Source organism: Mustela nivalis (assembly GCF_964662115.1).
Source record: "Mustela nivalis genome assembly, chromosome: 10".
Classification (NCBI taxonomy): Eukaryota; Metazoa; Chordata; class Mammalia; order Carnivora; family Mustelidae; genus Mustela; species Mustela nivalis.
Window position 1 is genome coordinate 20438912 of NC_139029.1, and position 23144 is coordinate 20462055.

The 23144-nt window shown below is 36.8% G+C and overlaps 1 protein-coding gene across 34 annotated transcripts in view; it reads left to right on the forward strand.

The window, feature by feature from the left end:
* Nucleotides 1-23144, forward strand: part of EPB41 (erythrocyte membrane protein band 4.1) — a 189916-nt gene that overhangs the window by 108687 nt on the left and 58085 nt on the right. For all 34 annotated transcript variants that reach the window (XM_082684772.1, XM_082684755.1, XM_082684762.1 and 31 more), the window contains exons 6-11: nt 2065-2140; nt 4687-4905; nt 10528-10615; nt 13538-13690; nt 15836-15933; nt 18860-19032. In XM_082684772.1, coding sequence (XP_082540898.1) covers nt 2065-2140; nt 4687-4905; nt 10528-10615; nt 13538-13690; nt 15836-15933; nt 18860-19032 — 807 coding nt within the window. The remainder of the gene's footprint in view (nt 1-2064; nt 2141-4686; nt 4906-10527; nt 10616-13537; nt 13691-15835; nt 15934-18859; nt 19033-23144) is intronic.

Below are 23144 nucleotides of genomic sequence, written 5' to 3' on the forward strand. Positions count from 1 at the left end.
TTAATAATTTTAAAAATTCCAAGTGATTAACTTTTTTAGTCTCTCTATTGCAATGAACCCTGAACTAGCTTGCAGTGAACCTAAATGTCTTCATTAGCAATATGCCAACCTGTATCTCTTAAATGGAAAAGAATGGGAACTCAAAATTTGGGTTCTCCTTCTTACAATTGCTGTTAACAAAAGTAAGAGTTAATAATTGAAACATTTCTGTTTAGATATGTTTATTTCTTTTTTTTATTTTTAAAGATTTTATTTATTTTATTGACAGATCACAAGTAGGCAGAGGCAGGCAGAGAGAGAGGAAGGGAAACAGGCTCCCTGCTGAGCAGAGAGCCCCATTCAGGGTTTGATCCCAGGACCCTGAAATCATGACCTGAGCTGAAAGCAGAGGCTTTAACCCACTGAGCCATGCAGGTGCCCCGATATGGTTATTTCTAATACAGTTAAACTTCCTTGTTTGGGGTTAAATGGAGAGAAAAATTGAACCAGAATACAGGTTTTTTTTGTTTGTTTGTTTGTTTTCATTTGATTAGGTCTGGTAACATAAGGTCATTGGTAAATCTGGATTAATGGATAATTTTAATACATTAGTAAACGCCCCCTGCCGGAGCTGTAGCAGCCTCAGATGACATTCACAACAATGCTGTGAGATCAGTTACTTTATTTCATTCATTCGCTTAACAAATACTTCTTCTTTTTTTTTTTTTTTAATGTTTTATTTATTTCTTTGACAGACAGAGATCACAAGTAGGTAGAGAGGCAGGCAGAGAGGGATATGGAGAAGCAGGCTCCCTGCTGAGTAGAAAGCCCAATGTGGGGCTTGATCCCAGGACTCTGGGATCATGACCTGAGCTGAAGGCAGAGGCTTTAACCCACTGAGCCACCTAGGCGCCCCTCGACAAATATTTCTTGAGCATCTATGATCTTCGAAGCACTGTTTTGGACACTAGGGATGCACACTAAATAAAACAGAAAAGTTCTTATGCCTAGTAATTTGCATTTAGTGGAAGGAGACAGAGATCCCTTAAAAAAGTTATATATTTATATTTAATAAGTAGTACATGTACAAAATTCAAACGGTATAAAAGAATATACAGTGAAAATAGGTCTCCATTCTATTTCCCCGATCTTCTCCATTTTCCTCTCTAAAAGTTCCCTTTCCTAGTTTCCCAACTACTATAACTGATTTAATACATATCCTTATAGGGATTGTCTATGCATATATAATCATACCCTAACATATACTTCTTCTTACCCTCCAATATTTATGGTTGCCTTTTTAAAATTTTCATTTTATTCTTTGAAAGATTATTTGAGAGAAAGTGAGCACAAGCGAGGGGAGGGGCACAGGAGAAGGGAGAGGGAGAGAATCCCAAGCAGACTTCATGCTGAGCAAGGAGCTCAATAAGGGGCTCCATCTCATGACCCTGAGATCATGACCTGAGCTGAAACCAAGAGTCAGACATTTAACCAACTGAGCCACCCACGTGCCCTTTATAGTTCCTTTCTGTATGAACTGTTCTTGACCTTGATATTTTTTTTTCACCTGACACTTTGTCTTGGAAATATATCTTCTCTTGCTAAATAAATATATATTTAGGTTGTCTCTAGTCATTTGCTATTACGAACAATATCTTATACATTTCTGATCACATTTAAGCATATGTATAGACACATTTTTGGAAATAGAATTGGGAGATGAAAGAATATATATGTTTTATGCTTTGAAAGATGTTGTCAAATTGTTCTCCTTAGCATTGTGCCAACTTAAACCTGTATCAGCGATGGTAATTGTTTTTTTTTCCCCACCAATTCTGGGTGTTATTAAGCTTTTTATATCAGTTACTTAATACAGAGCTCAAAGAGGAAAAAAAAATCACTTTCAAACTCTCTTAAATGGTTCTCAATAACTTTTTCTTTCTTTAATAAAAATCAGATTTTTTCCCCACAAAGCATGAAAATATTTTAAAAACCTCAGGAAAAGAAAACTGAATGTTTTAGGTACTTCTAACAATCAAAAACTTAGCCATAAGCATACAATTCTTATTGTGTTTACTTTTACAGGTGTCCCCTGGAATTTCACATTTAATGTAAAATTTTATCCACCTGACCCGGCACAGTTAACAGAAGATATAACAAGGTAAATAATGTATTAATAGTTAACTATACAAGTAATTCTCATTATCATAAGCTCTAGGAATTTTTTTATTTAGAACTGAAAAAAAATGAAGTGCTGTTAGGATGGAAAGCATCTGGTCACTTCAAGGCAGGTTTGCAAATAAGTGAGCCTAAAAGCCTCATGTATCTGTGACGTGCCTGGAGGAAATTGGCAGGGAAATTAACCTTTCTTATCATGGGGGCTATGCCAAGCTGTGTACAGGGCACCTATAAACCACACACACTCCAAAGAGCAAGACAAAAATATACGTGATAAAATAGCTCTACTACTTTCTTTTTAATACTCATTCCCTACCATGTTTTCTGTTACAGTTCTGAAGTCTGAATTATTATTATTATTTTATGTGTGTATATATGTGTATATTATTATTTCTTCTTATCTCTCAAAGTGTATGATTAGGTACATAATCCTCATGAACTGAATCTTCCTCACTATTTTAAAAAAAATTTTAAATTTATTTTAATTTTTTTATTAACATGTAATATATTATTTGTTTAGGGGTACAGGTCTGTGATTCATCAGTTTTACACAATTCGCAACACTCACCATAGCACATACCCTCCCCAATGTCCATCACCCAGCCACCCCATCCTTCCTACCCCCATCCCCTCCAGCACCCCTCAGTTTGTTTCCTGAGATTAGGAGTCTCTTCTGGTTTAAGCCCACTTAATTTATGAAACAAATCTTGTACTCTTTGAAAACAACTTCCTGATTTTAGGAAAGTGGGTTTTACTGGATTCTATATAAATATTAATTTTTAAAAAGTGGAAAAGCAGTCTGTTATAAAGAGTGCTAGTGTACATATTTATATCCATAACACCTTGCATGGATCCTTATACACTTAGGTGCTTGGCAAATGTTTGTTAAATGGAATTGTTGGTTGCTGAGAAACTGCTTTCTGATTCTGATTTTGTTGTCCACTGTCTGACACAGACATATATACAGTCTCTATACGTCAGTTTTCAGATCTCTCAAATAAGAGAATAGCCCAAGTAAACTCTAAGTCTGATTGTGAGGTATGGTGAAATTTAAAAAAAATTATTCTTTGTCTGGTTAATCTATAGCACATGCTTGAGGTTGGGATTCCATCTCTGCCTGAAAAAAAATTGTTTTGGTTGTTTCTTTTTCTCAGGTAATATTTGTCTTTAGAGTTGCTTCTTATTTGTCTTTCTTCATTGAGGTTATGTATAAAACAAAACAGATCCCTAAAATTCTTTGCCAATTACCTACATTTGAGAGGAGTTTAAGATCCTTGTGATTTGATTGGCATTCCTTTAAAAAAAAAAAAATGCCTGTAGTGACTAATCATAGATAGCAAAAGCGATTGTTGATACCTACATTATTCAGCATCTTATTATGGTCAAAACAAGGGTATAATTCTAATCAATACAGGAATTTTAAATTTTATCATATCTCCCAGCTTTCCTGTTTGGTAAAAGAGTCTGTATGGGTGAACTCAGCTAGAAAAAATGCTAAGGAGGTCAGGATCATAGATGTAAACATGAAATTGACAGAGAAGAGTGTCTAACTTAATGTAGGTGCACTGAGTTCATTCTACAGAACAGTTTTAACCCCAGTTTGAATTCCCAATGAAGTAGCACATGGATGGAATCAGTCTTACAAGATGATAGTGTGTGGAAGGCTATATGCCACTTAGCCCATCTTGAAGGCAAAAGAACTGAAACTGGTCATACCTTAGTAAAAATGTGTCAATAATGTCATCTTTATATATGAAGGACAGTATCTACATGTTTGGCACAGCAGTGTGATAGAAAAAGTCCAGTTTTGGAACCAAATGACCTTTATGACCGTATGACATTGAGCAAGCTTAGTCTTTGAAACTGCCCTCTATTTGTAATCTGGTAATGATATACACACTTCACAAGTTTTTTCGTGAAAAATATTTGAGATAATTTATGTGTATATGGTACTTAATGTACTCTATAAAATATTAATTTCTTTACCTCCTTTGGACTTTTCCCAACCTTACCTCTTTTCTTTCTTCCTTTTTTGTTCTTGAGATATAAATGACATTATATTAATCTCAGGTGTACAACATAATGATTCAATATTTGCATATATTATGAAATGATCACCACAATAAGTCTAGTTCAGTCTAGTTCACAACCATCGTCATACATAATTACAAAAATTTTTTCCTGGTGATGAGAACTTTTAAGATCTCCTCTCTTAGCGACTTCCTTTTTCTAAATTGCCTTTTGGACATGAGTCCAACATAATTACAGAGTGGTTATTGTTGTTGTTTATAATGTTTTACATAGAAAAATTTTAAGCACACAGAAAAGAAAAAATAATCTGATGAACAATCATATCGCCACAACGTAGATCGAATAATTATTAATATTATTTAATCTCTCTTGTTTTTTAATTTAATATCTCCTGTTTTTCTCCCTCCTTCCATCCTTCTCATCCCCCTTCTTCCTCTTTCTCTATATTTTGTTTTTATTGTTGCTGACATGGTAACATTTTCTCTCTTTTGGCTGTAGATATTATTTATGCCTTCAGCTTCGACAGGACATAGTTGCAGGACATCTGCCTTGTTCCTTTGCAACCTTAGCATTATTAGGTTCTTACACCATCCAGTCTGAGTTGGGAGACTATGACCCAGAACTTCACGGTGCCGATTATGTTAGTGATTTTAAACTGGCCCCAAATCAGACCAAGGAGCTTGAAGAGAAGGTCATGGAACTCCATAAGTCATACAGGTAAATATGTCTCCAGGTTTTTTTCTGTGTTTGTTTTGGAAAGAAGTTTAAACCGTTGGCCTGGTTTTGATTCAGTGTTTGCCTTAGAGGGGATGTGGTGCTGTAGAGTCAGCTCAAGCCCCTCCACTGTTCAACTTTGAGCAAGTCAGTTAACCCCTCCAAACCTCAGTTTTCTCCTCAGAGTAACAGGTGTAGTTGAAGGGTGAAAACTAAATGAGGTAATAGATGTAAAGCACTAAGCATTGTCTGGCATACAGTAGGTGCTCAATAAATGCTGTTGTTGCTTTACTTTTTTTTTTTTTTCAGATTTTTAACTTATTATGCTGTATTAGGTACTTTAAGATCCTTAAAGTAGGGGTTCTTAAGATCTGTGTACATGGATAGACTCCAGAGGACCCAGAAACCCCTGAGGGTATTTTGAAAAGTCTTTATGAAATTCAATCCTTTTTTCCATGGAAATAATTGGTGATATTGAGAGGTGTCATAACAAAGTGATCAAAAGCAAGGACATATGGTCAGACTGACCTGGGTTGAGATCTTGGCACTGCTTGGTCCTGGCCTTGTGACCTTGAGTTACTCACTTAATCTCTCTGAGCCTCAGGTTCCTTATATCTCTGATGGAACTTACTACCTCAGAGGAAATAGGGCAATCAATAGGACTAGAAAAGGTATTATGTGGAGAAACTTTAAAAAAAAAGATTTTATTATTTGTTATATAGAGAGAACTCAGGCACAAGCAAGGGAAGCAACAGGCAAAGGGAGAAGCAGGCTCCCCGCTGAGCAAGGAGCCCAGTGTAGGTACTCAGTCCTAGAACCTGGGATCATTACCTGAGCCAAAGACAGACACTTAAGCAACAGAGACACCCAGGAGTCCCTGTGGAAAAACTTAATACAGTGTCTTATACATTGTCAAAATTCAATAAATGTTGGCTAATATTAAAGTGGCAGAATAATTTGTGTTTCTTCCTACTATACATCTCATGGTTAATTGAGGGACTTGCTAACACTAAATTTTACAGGCTTCCTTAGCTTATTAACATGAATATCTGATGTTGGCCTTGAGTTAGTAGCACCCTCAGTTATGTTAGTCTGCATTAGGAGAATCCAGCTAACTTTTTTTTTTTTAATTGTCTTTTGGGAAAATATTGTTATTTTTCACACAAAAAAGTTATGAATATTAAAATATGAACTTATTGTTAGTCTTTAAAGATTTCATAAATATTTTTAAAATTTCTTAGTTTTAATTTCTAATGTAGTAAGTATTGATAGATATAACCCACATAAAGAAAAGATCTTTGGAGGCCTCAGCAATTGTTAAGAGAGTGAAAGGATCCTAAGGTCAAAAAGTTTGAGAACCACTGTGAGATAGAAGCATAGGCTCTGGAATTAGTTTTTTTGTACTTTGAATTCAGATTTCATTTCTTATTTTTATTAACATATAATATATTTTTTGCTCCAGGGGTACAGGTCTGTGAATCGTCAGGTTTACACATTTCACAGCACTCACCATAGCACATATCCTCCCCAATGTCCATAACCTAACAGGCTCCATTCCTTATTAACTTTTTGATTTTCACTAAATGAATTAAGCTCTCTAATTTTCAGTTTTCTCATCTGAAAAATAAGGGTAATGATATGAATTTTGTGATTGTTAAAAATGTGAAATGCTTCACATAGTGCCTAGTACATGGTGAGAGTATTTGCTAGGATAATAATTCTTAACCCCATTTTACAAGTGATGTATGTGAATGGGTTTAGAGAACTATTTTTTGGCAACTTTAAATAGAATTTAAACCCAAATAAGTGAAATGATCTCAAAAGACAGGTGAATATGGTCCAGTTGAAATTCTATTAGGTATATGGATAGAAATTAAGCAAAATGGATCTCCATGACTAGGAAATGTAGAGCTCTGACATCTTGGAATTTACTTGCTGCTTTTGGGGAAGATTGGCATCATTTATAAACAGAAAGCCAAATGGAAAATTTAATTATGTCCAACAACATGGTATTTTAACTAATCCAGAGAAACTTCTGCTGAGGCAGAAGCATTTTACTATGCATTGGAAAGTACAAGCAAATACCACCCTATTCTCAGATAAATAGAAGACCGCCTACGTACACCGAACCCTTAGTTAGTGGCCCTTTGCCCAGATAGAGACTTTGAAGTTATAATTAACACTGTAAATTTATACTAGCAAATCAAGCCTTAAAATTAATTGCCCTCCATTTATGGGTAGTAGGAAAGTATGTAAACTTGTCAGTTGTCCCCACTTAATTATTTGAAATCTCAGTCCTTAATTGGGGGATGTAACAAACATTATTAAAAGGCTGTCACATAATATTGGAACTCACTGAATGGCTCTGTATCCGGACCCCCCTTGCTCAAAATAAAAACAGAGAAACTTTGTTTTAACTTCTCTTTTTAATGAGCAAGAGTTAACCAGTGCCAGAGCTCTCTGGTTAGATACTTTTGTAAGCTTTTAAGTAGTAAATTATTAGGTGGTACTGAATAAATTCTTAGTGGCTTAAAGGTATCTAACCTCCTCCCAGCTAGTTTATTATACTTTAAGAATCTTGGAAAATCTAGGCAAAATCATGTTCTTTAAAATTTTCAGTTGAAAATAATTTGTGTTACTAAATTTGTAAAATATATGCATTATATTTACACATACAGTTCTGTTCATAATGGGTTATGAGAGATTCTCTCCCCTCATCATGTGCTTATACAATGAATGTATATGATTTTTATGATCAGAAAAAGCTTTCTGAAACAATTTTGTTTTGCCATTAGGTAGGGTAGAGCAAGGTAGTCATGCGTGCAGAGAGGCAGATTGGCTGGGGATACTGGGGTCTAAGCAGGGTGAAGAGAGTATTCCTAGGGGGCCAGCCTGGCATGAGGAGTCAGAGCTCAAACATGCACAGAGGGTAGTCGTGTGTGGGCATGGGGTTGTAGTTACCAGAGGGAGAGCAGATTGCGAAGGGCATCCATGTGGGAGTAAGGCCTACATCGGGGAGAGGCCATCTGCATGGGGTGGTTGTTTCAGGAAGCTTTTTCTGATTATAAAAGTCATATATGTTTCCATGAAATGGTTATTTATTACAAAGAGATAAAGAGGAATTTCACAGAAGAGAAGCCTGGCAGACATCAGTGATCAAACGAGCATCATGCATGAAGGCACAAAGTGAAATTGTGTGCCTACCACCTGGTAGGGGACAGTGAGAACACAGAGCCACTTCTGTGCTATTCTTCTTGAAGATGCAAGACCTGAATCAACTCATGGAGAAACATCAGACCCAAACTGAGGTGCATTCTGTAGAATAACTGGCCTGTCATCCTCAAAAGGTCAAGATTATGAAAGTCAAAGAAAGATTAAGGAACTGCTCCAGACTGAATAAGACCAGAGACATGTACTATCATCAGAAACTTAAAGTTTCAGGGGTGCCTGGGTGGCTCAGTCAGTTGAATGGGTGACCCTTGATTTTGGCTCAGATCATGATCTCGGGATCATAGGGTTGATCCCTGAGTCGGCTCCGCACTCAGTGGTGAGTCTGCTTGGAATTCTCTCCTCTCCCTCTGCCCCCACCGCCCCTGCTCACACACGCTCTCACTCTCAAATAAATTGTTATAAAATTTATTTTATAAAAAATTCTATTAAAAAAGAATTATTAAAACATTTTATAAAAGAAACCTAAAGTTGCAATAATAATAAATATTTATATTTTGCAGAGCACTTTCACAACCATTATCTCATTTTATCCTACTTAGTCACATTCATTCATTCAGCAAGGATAAAAAAAGTGATTGCCTATCTTAGTCTCTGGAATTAGGTATTATATTATCATGGATCCTACTTTATAGATCGGAGATTGAGGGAGACGCCAGCTCAGTACTCTTAGGTGCAGGAGGCATGATTCCAGCATGAGTAACATGACTTGAAGTCCTGACTAAAGCCTGCTGCCTTAAACTTAAGAGTCACAACTTGCCCATGACTGTGTGGTCCCTCAGGGCCTTATTTCTTCATGAGCAAAATCAAAGTGTTGGATTCTATAATCTTTGAGCCCCATTCAACCTTCAAAATCCTAAAATTGAAGCCATTGATAACAATAACAAAAACTATAAAATGGTTGGAAGTAACCTTAACTAGAAAAGTATATAACTTTATATGGAGAAAAAAAGAACCTATAAAACTTTCTTGAGATGCTTTTTTAAAAAAAGGATTTTATTTATTTGAAAAAGAGGGAGAGAAAGAAAGAAGGGTCAGAGGCAGAGTGAGAATCGCAAGCTGACTCCAGGCTGAGGGCAAAACCCATCACTGGGTTCAATCCCAGGACCATAGGATCATGACCTGAGCTGAAACCAAGAGTTGGTGGTTCAACGGACTGAGCCACCCAGGTGCCCCATTCCTGAGATGTTTTTAGTGACTAGAATACACAGTCTTGCATATGTGTTAATTTTCCCATTCTCCTTTTTTTGTGTGTGTTCAATTTTAGACTACAAAATAGAACTCAGGTGTGATGATTTAGTGCTTGTAGAAAAGAAAGTTTATTTGGGGAGGCTGAGTCATTAACAAATCTGCAGACTGTCTCCTGAGATTTTGGTTGTTGTTCCAAGGAACATTTTGTTCTTTTTAATGAGGGTAAAGACAGATGGGTTTAGAAGAGACTTTCTTCTGTTAAATGAATAGGCCACTGCTGCTTTGTTTAGTTTAAGGAAGTCCTCTGGGAAACAGGCATTTACACCGTTTTTCTTTGGGGGTGTAGCAGCATTATTGTTAGTATGAAGTTAGATTTGATTGGCCTGAATTGTGCAGCACGAGAGTGATATCTTTTTCTTCAGATCTCAACATAACAGGTCATGAGCACTTCTCAAAAGTGGGGAAAGTTATAAAGGAGAAGGAAAGACCATCACAGTGAGCATTTAGACAGTGAGACTGATTGTTTTCAAACAAATCCAATTCATTATGTGCCTAGTAATGAAGATGTCTTAATAACAGAGAAAGCAGCCCCATTATCTACATGCTTCTATTAACCAATTTATTTTGTTTAGATTAGTGGGCAGGACACCATCTGTTACCAGAAGATTTCTTTTCATCAAGCCTGCCCCCATTAAGAGTCTCCAGTTAAGTAACTTCAGCTGCCCTCCTGTTTAATTTCCATAATAATTCAGGAGTATGGAAAGAAAAAGGCAGCTAAGAGGATATTTTAAATTGTACCATGCCCTCAGAGGATTTAATTTGGTCACCTCCTTGGCAAGAAAAATTAGTGGGAGGAGATTGTGTGTGTTAGAGAAAAAGGCTCAGGAGAGGGAGGGGTAAAGCTGATGGTGCTGAGACAGCTTTAAGGACATTGTTTAGCGGGATATTTTTTAAAACCTTTTTTCTCATAGTTTTTTTGGTGGCTTTGCTTTTCTCCAAGATCTCTTTTAATTCAGACATATTTCAATGATTTAGAAACAGGTAGTGATAAGAATTCTTTTCCCTAATATTTTACTTTTAGGACTATGAAATGTATCCATATTTGGTTTTGTATGTGGTTTATATAAAGTGCAATTAATATACAAATGTTATTATTATAAAAGCTGGCATTGTGATGCTGAATTTCTAATTTTTATTCTACCAAAGGTCCATGACTCCAGCTCAAGCTGATCTGGAATTTCTTGAGAATGCCAAAAAGTTATCTATGTATGGTGTTGACCTTCATAAAGCAAAGGTAATGAATGATATCTTTGGCCTTTATTAATATACATGTGTCAGATCTGGGTCATATAATACTTGTTGCCAACTTTTATCTGGGGTTTTATAAAACATTCAGAAGAGATAGTTCTTGTTAGAATTTTAAGTGTATAATTTGAATTGCCCCTTTGCAGTTCCACTGTCAGCATGAAGTTTCACATTGAAGCCCCTATAAGGATCAAAGATATTTCACCTATAGCAGAAGAAGCGCTATTTTCCTAAAATGCAGATGCATTCGAAAATACAAAGTAGCATCTAGGCATGTTTCACAACTAACATCACCTACATCAGAATTGCTGGAGCATTTATTAAGTATGCAGATTCTGAAGGTCCTCCCAGATTTACTGAATTACACAGGACAAGACACTAGAGCTCCAAGTCGAATGAACATGTCAAATTACTCTCATTCACACCTGAATCTGAGAGCCATTTGTTGGCCTAAGGTAGTGGTTCTCAAAGTATGGTCTCCTAAGACAGCATTTAGGATCATCCAGGAACTTGCTAGAAATGCCATCCCTCTCCCAGTCTCGCTAATAAAACTAAAAGACAAGTTAAAAAAAAAAAAAAGAAGAAGAAGAAGAAAAGAAAAAGGAAAAGAAAAAACTAATGCACATTTCAAGCCCCATCCCAGGTTTAATGAATCAGAAATGCTGCAGGCAGAGCCTAGCAATCTGATTTCACAAGCTCTCCAGGGGATTCTGATGCACATAGGATGAACCACAGTGGTTCATTTGGAAACTGTTGGGCTAGGGATTGGAAACTTGAGCTTTAATCCTAGTTCCGCCCAGTACAACGTAACAGGATAAACTTAAGGGAAGTTGCATGACTTCTCTCATCTTCACCTACTGAAGAGGCGGCAGGGGTGGGGTGTGTGTGGCCACATGGTGTGTGTGAGGTTCATTTAGAGGAACTTAACTAGGGTGTATGACGAGGGGACTCAAAACCATGTCCAGTGAGAAAACAAAGGGTTAGGGATACTTATCCCATAGAAGAGAAAGTTTAGGGATGACATAAAACCTGTCTTTGTGTATTGGAACGATTTTTACTATGGCTCCAGATATAAAACTAGAGTTAGTAAAATGGGAATTACAGGGAAATGCTATTCAGCATAGTTTGACAAATTGCCTAACATGTCAGAGCTTTTCTAAGATGGAATGGGCCCCTAGCTACCATAGCAATTATTTCAGGCCTACACCGTGAAAGGTCCTATTAGTCTAATCACACACCAGATGTTTGAATGTCCTTTTTTCTGAATTCCTACCAAGCGATTATTTTACCTATCATAGACTAGAAGGTAGTGAGCATTCAGTCTCCTACCCTGAAGTTGATACCTGAAGATTCTTCCTTTTTTAGATTCTGTTAAATCTAATAAAATTTCATTGCATGTTAGTTGTTTTTCTTAAAATGTTGCTTTGGATTGTTTTGGTGTGGGTGCCTCTGTGAATCTCTGAAGTAGATGGTAGAAAAATCGGAACTGAAATTGTTTGGTTTTCCTTCTCAATTCCTGCTGTAGGCTGATGTCGATGCAAATTATCAGGAATAGATGAAGAAGTCAAGCAGCTTGTTCCTTTCCCAAATGTAAACCAAATTGTTTCTCTAAAACATATTATTAAGGGAGAGATATAGTTGTACCCCCAAGCTTTAAGAACTTAAGAGGGCATCTTAATTCTCAATTATATAGTCATCGAGTTAGAGCTGTTAATAATTTTTACTTCTCTTATGTTTGTACATAATACATATAGACACTAACACGTTTCTCTATAGTCAATTTGGGAAAAGGAATAGTCGAGAAACATTTAACTCTGGGTTTTATTTTCCTTATTTGCAGACCCAGATGATTACTACTATAATATATTTAATTTTTAAAAATTACTAAGGAGGCATAGAAATGTGGCTTTATCTTGCTGTTTCTTCTTGACTTTGGTATAATATTTATAATTTAATATACTTAATGTCAATAATTATGAGAGTCTGAGATTCATATTGAGTTTATACAGGAATAAGGTCAACTCCTTATGATTTTTGGATGAACATATTATCGTTAAAAAATTATGATTGTGCATGCATATTAGGTAGTAGACATAGTCCTCAGCCCTAGCCTCCAGAAGTCATGTGGTCTATGGACTTAAACCTACAGGTATAGGATGTAGATAGCTACTATAGTTACCATAGTAATTATTTACTGACTATATGATAGTGACAGGTTTGAGTACTTTAGGACTGGGAGACCAAAATGAGAACATGAATGTTTACCCTAGAATTTTCATATGCAGACAAGCATGGTAAAAGCAGATGAATGTCTCTTGTTGGATTATTTTTTTGAAGGTTTTATTTATTTATTTGAGAGAGCAAGTGAGAGAGAGCATGACGGGGAGAGGTCAGAGGGAGAAGCAGACTGCCCACTGAGCAGGGAGTCCGATGTGGGACTCGATTCTGGGACTCCAGGATCATGACCTGAGCCGAAGGCAGTTGCTTAACCAACTGGGCCACCCAGGTGCCCCCTTCTTGTTGGATTATTAAGGAACACCTTTTTAGTGGATACATAGGCTCAGTTTTATAGGAAAAGTGTTATAAGGTTACATGAGGTGAAAGCCCAATGACATTTCATCGTGGCTCTAAGGGGTTGCTCCTTCTAGGAGTTAGTACCTTTAGGGGGTAAGATGTGTACATCCATGTTTCTTGGACAAGAGAAGAGCAGGTGTTCACTCACAGTGGTATGGTAACGTTTTTACATGGACTCAGTAGTCCCATGGATTATGATTATAAGGTTAACCTTTACTTTTCCATATATGCTTTTAAGTGTTTTTGGTTATCGATATCTTCAGATTATCAAATAATAGTCAAGCTGTGTGTTGAGCACTGTGCTGAAGACTGAACTGCTGACACTTTTCTTTTTCAGGACTTGGAAGGAGTGGATATCATCCTAGGTGTCTGCTCTAGTGGCCTTCTGGTTTATAAAGATAAGCTGAGAATTAACCGCTTCCCTTGGCCCAAAGTGCTGAAGATTTCTTACAAACGTAGCAGCTTTTTCATCAAGATCCGTCCTGGAGAGGTACAGCATTTATACTTCTTTCCTCTTGAACCAAGCATGGACCGTGTTGGAAACATCTCTTCATTCTTGCTTTTCTTATTATGTCATCTAGGATGTCTTTCTGTAGCTAACTGTTCAGGAGCTGGGCATTCTGTTCTCTAAATTAATCAGCCCCATAATGCTTCTCGTCTTCCTTACTATTGTTCTTCTGGACATTTCTCTGTATATAAGTAAATATACCATGGCCAGAAGTGAATCTTGGATTGATAAACTTGTTCCTTATTTACTGCAGGTAAAATCTTGATGGGAAAAATATATATATAAATATTTATAAATTAAGTAGCAGGAGATTTTTAAGTTGTGAAGTTAAGATACTCATATTTTGTACTACCAACGCCTTACCTCATGTAATTAAGATTTATTTGTATGTGTAGCTTCTAGTGGTTACTAAGAATGTATTCTAGGTTAAGTTCTAGATTTTTAATAGAGTTGGATATTCACCTCATCCAGGCAACTCAGTTATTAGTTGGTGTTCAAGATTTAGGACATAGTAATGCTGACCAAACTTAACTTTTATAGTAAGGAATCATCATGGCACAGCAGAAAATTATTTAAGTAGGAATTTTAAAAAGTTCTAGTTCCTCCTCTGTCTCTGCCACTACTAACCAAAATATCCAGGAAAGATCTAGGGCTCAGCTTCCTTATCATTCGAGTGGGATAATCCCTTCTCTGTCATAGTTGATTTGAAGATCAAATGAGATGACAGCTATAAAAGAGAAAGAATGCACTAATGTAATGAGGCTTTTTTTGTGTGTGTATCACCATCTACTGGTGGAAAATGGCTTGTTATTTAGCTTGGAAATACTGGATGTGCAGCCTTAAAAATCTTGGATAAGCTCAATGAGGCATTTATTTAATATCATCATTATTTACCTGTGCCTGGCAAAGAGGAGTCAATGTCTTCCCTCAAAAGTTTCAAATCTAAGAGGCATTTGGTCACCAAATATTTATTGATTGAGGACTTTCTTTGTGCCAGGCACTATTCTAGCGTCTAGGAATATAATAATGAACAAAATAGTTCATCCCTAACCAATCTTAATATTTTAATGTGGGAAGGCAGAAAATTTACACACCCACATACACACAGACAAATAAATACGATAAAAGGAAGTCCTTGGTTTTTTTGAATGTCAACTATATTATAGGTACTAACACACAGAATTCTTATTGAAGAAAGCAATTAGGAACAATAATACGGTATTGAGATGTGGAATGTTATATCTACACTATATAGTAGTAGTATGGTATAGTAGAAACCATGAAACCATGAAAATCTGGGTCTGCCACTTGATAGCTAAGAGACTGGGCAAATAACTTCTCTGATCTTAGTTTCTTTGTGTGTAAAATGTGGATGATACTATCTAATCATAGTATTATTGGTAATAATAGACACTAAATATAAATATTTAAATGTCAATTTCTTTCCTTATAAAGTATGCTTAAGTTAGAAACAAAGAGGCAAAACACTAACAAGACAGTGTTTCTCATGTCCTTGGCAGGTTATGATTTGCTTTAGTCAAAGAGGTCTCCAGATAAATTAGTGGTCAGTCAAAGGAGAAAAAAGAGAAAACATTTAATAATTCAGGGATCTTGTTTGAGCCAAAATCTTTAGCTCCTATTACAAAAAACAGTTGCATAATAATATTGATTGATTGAAGGAATCATGTTATCCCATTCCCTGATTATATTGTAGTCAAATATCCCAAATGTAGACAATGACCAAGGAAGACTAATGTCTGGACAGTCAAAAGGTCACTTAATTATGTCTCAGAAAAATGTATAGCGTATGTGTGTGTGTGGTGTGTGTCTGTAGGGGGAGTGGGTTCAGATGCATATAAATATGCAAATAAGATGCATAAATAATATATGATGAATTTCCTGGCTTTTCTGTTGTGGAAAAAGCCACCTAAAGTGAGTAGATCTCTTTTGGTAAGTAGGAAAAAATTTCAAATGAAAATTTTCAATTTCAGTTGAAAAATTTCAATTTCTTAGACTAGCAGTAACATTCTTTTCATTTATAAGTCCTCTTCTGTTACAGCATATTTCTCTGGTACTGGATCACTTTAGTCAAATAATCATGTTTCATGTTTATTCGCATTTTTATAGCAAGAACAGTATGAGAGTACCATTGGATTCAAACTTCCCAGTTACCGAGCAGCTAAGAAATTATGGAAAGTCTGCGTAGAACATCACACATTTTTCAGGTATTCTTCTCACTTAAGTTTTTTTCAGGGATAAGTTATTTATGCATGTTTCTATTTTAAATCTGCTATTGAAATTCCGTTCTTTGTATGGCTGGCATTCTTTTGTTTAGCTCAGGTGAGATCATTTTAAGCAACATAAAATAAATCCAGTTCTCCTCCCTCGGATTGAAAAATATGCCCTACCATTCCCAGAGCACCTTTCTGTGTGTGGTAGAAGGAGAATAGAAGGGAGGAAAAGGAATCTGTGTTTACTAGGGGCTCTGTGATCATCCTAACTGGAGCTAAGATCAGTCTGTGAGGGGGAAGTACCCTGACTTACCTCCACATGGAATTTCTTGAAGCTGTACTTAACTACTTTCTGTAGGGCTGTTATATTAGAAGGTGAAAGGTAGGAAGCGGATCATTATCTTGGCTCTAATCAACCCGAGAAAAGAGGCATGGAGAACTGTCTTTGAAACCCAATTGTATCAGATAATTAGAAAATAGGAGAAAGTTTCATCTGCTCTACTCTGCTTTTCTTTTCTTTTTTTAAGGTTTTATTTATTTATTTGACAGAGAGAGAGACAGTGAGAGAGGGAACACAGAGAGGGAGAAGCAGGCTCCCCACTGAGCAGAGAGCCCAATGTGGGGCTTTATCCTAGGACCCTGGGATCATGATATGAGCTGAAGGCAGATGCTTAATGACTGAGCCACCCAGGGCCCTCTGTGCTCTGCTTTTCAAGAGGCCGCATCATTTACCCCTTGTATTCATCTATCAAACATTTTCTTTGTACTTATCCTTTGTAGGATAGTAGGCAGTAAGAGTATACCACAAGATAGTTCCAGTCCCTGTCCTGAGGAAACAGTTAATCTCGCAGAGAAGACAGACTGTAGACAAGTAACCACCTGCACTGAAAGGAGAGCTAGCTAGTTACTGTCAGCTTACCTTGTAAAGAAAAAAATTCTTTATTATTGTAAATTGCATACATGGTCATAGTAAAGACAGTGGTGTAATGAACTACCCTTGTACCCACACCCAGCCTCAATATTATCATCCTAAGGCCAATCTTGTTTCATCTAGATCCTTACCCATTCCTCCCACTCCTTCCCAGAGTATTTCGAAGCAAATCCCAAATCTCATGTCATGTCATTTGTAAATAAACTTGGATCTTTATGAATGGATCTCAAGAGAGATGACTATAATATCTTTTACTTCTATTTGTGTTTTCGTATCATACTTAGCACTATAGCACAGTAGACAGGAAGAAGTGTCAGGGAAAAGAACATTTTAATTCTCATTTCAGAATAAATATGAAGGTACACTTCATAATCAATTAAGGAATCTTAATTATTGGCATTGAGGTATTTCTTTATGTTTTTTATCATCCTTTTCTTTAAAAATCAAACCAAGAAAATGGAGTTTTTAAAAAGAGTAAGGGTGGAGGGTGCCTGGATGGCTCAGTTGGTTGAGCATCCAACTGCTGGTTTTGGCTCAGGTCATGATCTCATGGGTTGTGAGATCGAGTCCCATGGTGGGTTCCACACTCAGCAAGGAGTCTGCTTGAGATTCTCTTCCTTTGCCCCTCCTCCCACTTATTTGTGCTTGCATTCTCTCTCTCTCTCTCAGTTGTAGGACAGCATGTTTAAATATGTTTTATGAAAATAAAAGAATATATCAATATGCGATTCTTTTTTTTTTTTTAATTTTTTTTTTTTAAGATTTTATTTATTTGTTAGAGAGAGAGAGAGAGAGAGAGATACAGAGCACAAGCACAGGCAGAGTGGCAGGCTAGAGGCAGAGGGAGAAGCAGACTCCCTGCTGAGCAAGGAGCCTGATGTGGGACTTGATCCCAGGACGCTGGGATCATGACCTGAGCCGAAGGCAGTCGCTTAACCAACTGAGCCACCCAGGCGTCCCCTCAATATGCGATTCTTCATCACACAAAAGAAAGTAAATATTTGCTGAATTAAAATAAACTATCCCAAAATGAAAAAGTACTCTCTTTTTGGTAGTATTTGATGTAGCAATTTATGTATTTATTCAGCAAACACTTACTGAATGGCAAATTCATGGCAGGCATTATGCCAGGAGTGAAAACACAAAGGTAAATAAATCATAATCTTTATCCTTTACCCATAGAGAGCCCACAGCCTTGTAGTGGAGATTAGCACATAGATTGTTTTAGGTCAGTGCAGTAAATGCCTTGGCAAAAGAATTAGAGGATATAGCACAGAAAGAAGATGGGGTTCCTAATTGCAATACATACACCGAATAGCCTATTAAATAGCTTAACAGGCGCTAATTGAGTTTGGAGTGCATTTGATAAAGTTATTTTTTTTTTAAAGATTTTATTTATTTATTTGACAGAGAGAAACTACAAGTACACTGAGAGGCAGGCAGAGAGAGAGAGAAGGAAGCAGGCTCCCTGCTGAGCAGAGAGCCCGATGCGGGACTCGATCCCAGGACCCTGAGATCATGACCTGAGCCGAAGGCAGCGGCTTAACCCACTGAGCCACCCAGGCGCCCCTAAAGTTATTTTAATAGAGTGGAAAAAGTGCTCTGGGCTTGGACCCTGTTATTGCCCAATCTTTTGCCAGCTATGTGAGCTTAAAGCAGTAACTTCTTTCTGGAAGTTCAGTTTCTTATATCTGTAAAATGATGAAAATATTACATGGATGTAATGAAAATATTACAGTGCTATAAAAACATTTTGAAAACCATAAGGCCCTTCCTATAGGGATATATGATGATATTATTAATATAGGCCACTGTTAAATTATACATGTTGCTTTGAGAAATGACATAGAATTAAAAGAATGATTGCTTGTTTGGAACTCTGTCTTAGTAACTGTAAGGAAACAATGAGATTAATTCATGATTTTTGTCTTTATTCTCCCAGTCTCATTAGAGTAAAGTAATACATATAATTATGTTTTTCCCCCCTAGATTGACATCTACAGACACCCTTCCTAAAAGCAAATTTCTTGCACTGGGATCCAAATTTCGATACAGCGGCCGGACTCAGGCGCAGACCAGGCAAGCTAGTGCCCTGATTGACAGGCCTGCCCCACACTTCGAGCGTACAGCAAGCAAACGGGCATCCCGAAGCCTTGATGGGGGTTTGTATTGAATATTAATGATTTCTTGTGATCCTAACTCACTAGGGAAAGATAAAAGAAGTTCAGTTGTTTATTAAAGAATCTCAGTGGTAAATGAAATGGATTTTACTAATTGTTTCAGTGGAATCATCTTAAGAAAAGTAGAACTGAGATTCTGAGAGAGTAGTAACTAGATGAAGGTTCTGCTGCTAGGTAGTAGTAGATGAACAGCGCTAGAATCAGAATTCAAATGCAGAATCTCTGCCATAGCGTGAAAACCTAGTGTTGTATACTGAACTAAAACCTGCTGTTTAATGTTTTTAAAGAGTTGTTTTTTCAAGTAGGAAAGAGGAAAAGGGTCTGGCTCTCTAGAGCATTCATTCAAAAAGTTTAGATTATTTGCCCTGTGGCCGTTAGAGACAAAAAACAGTGGTGTTGCTGGAGTCTCTAAATTTTGTTTAAATAAAATAGGGAGGAAATAGATACTTTTCATGATTGTGTATACCAACCTAAGATCTTTCTGAATTTTTCCTAGTCTCAAGGATTTGAGGGTATTCCTAAAATGAAGTAATACTTAGCCATACTTAGTTCTTTATGCCATTAAAAAAAAAAAAAGATGGTTAATAAGTAAAATTTCAAAAGGCAGTAACCAAAATAGAGCATTGTTGATTATATTTATTAGGGAGTCATCAGGGCCCAGCTCTATGCTATCTACTGTAAAAGGAAACTGCATGTTACAGAAGTTAAAGGTTTGGCTTCTACCCTCAGCTAGACCTGGTTTCAAGCTCAACCCCTGTATTTATGATCTGTCTTCTTGAGCAAGTTACTTAATCAGTGCCTTGGTTTTCTCATTTATAAGATGGGCATGGTGATAATATAATAATACTTCAAAGAGTTTTTGTGAGGAATAAATCAGATGATGTCTATGTGGTGCTTTGTACAATGGCTGACACTTAATAAGTGACCCCAAAATAGTAGCTATCATTAAGTTACTGTTAATATTCTGGTTACAGCATTATTGTTTTGTTTTATATCATCCAGAATTATGCTGCCATATTTTGGTTTGTTGCATTATGGGAGCATGTATGAGAGACACTTCCCTCAGTTTAAGAGGAATCTGGAATGAGTCAGCCACACTTGGAAAGAAGATTCCCCAAGGAGTAGAACTTTTGTGCTTCCATATTGCAAGTCCTGCTTCTGTCTTTCTGATGTTTCTCTACTGTCCTGATTTTGAAGGGGCTGCTTAAAGAGGAAGAGGATAAGGCAGATTACAGGCTTTGTCTTATTCAATCATCATGAAGACCTTCGGAATATGGGCTCAACGATTAAATAAGTTTTTTTAAGATATGATAGCTGGGGGCACCTGGGTGGCTCACTGGGTTAAGCCTCTGCCTTCAGCTCGGGTCCTGATCTCAGGGTCCTGGGATCAAGCCCCGTGTCAGGCTCTCTGTTCAGCAGGGAGCCTGCTTCCCCTTCCCCTCTGCTTGTTTCTCTGCCTACTTGTGATCTCTCTCTCTCTCTGTCAAATAAGTAAATTAAAACTTAAAAAAAAAGATATGACAGCTGATGAGTAGATTGGAGTACAGTTTGGGTTAACTCCAAAACCTGTGTTCTTTCAGATACTTACTCACGTTTTCCTTTGTTCAACAATTTACTTTACCTTTCCTACATATCAAATATTGTTCTAGTCACTGGAGAGACAGCTGTGAACATACATAGTCTCTGCCCTCACAGAGCTTACATTTTATGGGTAAACATACAAAACAAAACAGTTTCAGATAGCGATACATACTATGAAAAAAAACCAGGGTGACAGATAAAGAATATCTGGGTATGGGGGACACTGGGTAACTGTTTGAGCCTGAGTGATCTATATCTAAATTTAGAAGGTCCCCCTGAGGAGCTTCTTGAACTGAGACTTGAATTATGAGAAGGAGTCAGCCATTCCAACATCCAGGGAAGAATATTCTCAAGGGGGGAGTAGCAAGTTCAATGACGTGGAGGTAGGAATGAGGTTGACATGGGTCTAGATCATCACCGTTCCAGAGAACTTTGTGTTCTGATGGAGATCTGTTTGGTGATGTCCACTTTGGTAGCCTGTGGCCAGATGTGGCCAATTATGAACATGAAATGTGGCTATGTAACTAAGGAACTGATTTTTAATTCAGTTTTAAGTTTAAATAGCCATGTGTAGCTAGTAGCTCCCATGTTGGGTAGCAAAGGTCTGGCTCCTAGTGAGTAAGAGGAAAAGGGTCAAATAAATAAATAAATAAATAAAATAAGTGAGGTCAGAGGAAGTGGGAGAGGCCAGATTGTGTAAGGCCTTGCAGGCCATCTAAAGAGTTTAGATTTTATTTTGGTTGCAGTGGAAAGCAGTTAGAGGGAGTGATATGATCTGATTTCCATTTTTAAAAGACCACTCTGATTGCCAGGTGAATGCTTCCCTGAAGGGGAGTAAAGGAGAAGCATGGTGAAGTCAATTGCAGGATCTGGGTGAGAGGTGATGACAGCTAGGACTTGAGTATTGGCAATAAAGACAGGGAAAAGTGGTCAGAAATACATTTCGGAGGTAGGCATGACAGAATTACTGATAAATTAAGTGCTGGAGATGGTAAAGAAAAGAAAATCAAGGTTTATTCCTAGGCTTGATCGTTTAATACAATGGGAAAGTCTGAGAGAGAAGCACAGTTGGGTGGAAGATCAAGACTTCTGTCTTGGACAAGGTAGATTCTAGATGTGGCCACTTAATCTTCATGTCTGCCATATTTATATAATACCATCAGGCATCTCCTTCCTTGTCCAGTAAAGTCTCCTACTTTTAGTTTACCTTGGGTTTGGGGAGCTATTATTTTATTGTTTTTATCCACAATTTTCAGTGAGAAACTGAGTTTGGAAAATTTAAATTACTTCTTCAATATGTCACAGACAGTAAGTTGCAAAGCTAGACCTGGGTTTGTATGATACCGTGTATCCCATGGCTTTTCCATTAATTAGAAATTCTTCATTACTTAGATACTATGCCTGATGTATCTTTTCTTTCTAATAGCAAAAATAACCAGAGATTGAAGTGTTCATGAGCTTTGGTATCTTGAACAAATTAGAAAGCTTTACTTGTCGAGAGATTTATATTACTTTTAGAAATTATATCCCAACTGTCTCTATTTTTCTAGCTTGTAGAAATGTCACAATCCAAGATATTAAAAAATCTTGATGTCTCTATTGACTAATATTAGCTAATTCTTATTAAATTATACTCTATGCTGAGGTTGGGGGGAGGGGATCTACAAAAAATTTGTCTTGAAAATGCTATGGTCATGGTTGAGATTCTAAAACTAAAGCATGTAAGAGAATTCTAAGGGAAGATAGTCAGCTTTGGTGGCTTTACCATTAGTATCAGAGTTCTGGGACTTAGAAAAAATTGTTGGAAATCATTTTTTCCAGCCACCTAATTTTATAGAAATGAAACCTAGAGCCTAAAAAAGTTTGTCCAAAGTTAACATAGTCTGCCAATACAAACTTGGAATCCTGTAAATTTTCTGGTACCTAGATCAGTCCCTTTTTACCTTCATAAATTCCAGGATGGCTTCTTCCTTCCCTTTTCCTTTGAAAAAAATTCTGAGAATTTTTTTAAGATGCATAATCTTTGCTGGTGTTGATAATTACCATAATCTTGCTACATTATAAGTGCTTAATAAATAAATGTTGAAAAGAAGATTATGTTTTTCCTGTCAGCTGAATGTGAGCTGGATTTTATGTTCCACTTTGTATTGGATGTTTTAAGTGCATTAGAATATCCTATTATATAAGTGACTCTTAATCTCACAAAACAAACTGAGGGTTGCTGGGGGGAGGGGGGTTGGGAGAAGGGGGGTGGGGTTATGGACATTGGGGAGGGTATGTGCTTTGGTGAGTGCTGTAAAGTGTGTAAACCTGGCGATTCACAGACCTGTACCCCTGGGGATAAAAATATATGTTTATAAAAAATAAAAAAATTAAAAAAAAAAAGAATATCCTATTATAGCTGTTGTCCCTCTGTTTAATTTTTTCTACCTGGAAGAAAAGCACTTTTTTTTTTGCTGATGTTTAATTTTTCAAACCTTCATTCAAATCCGATGACTAGTGAAGTTGAGTAC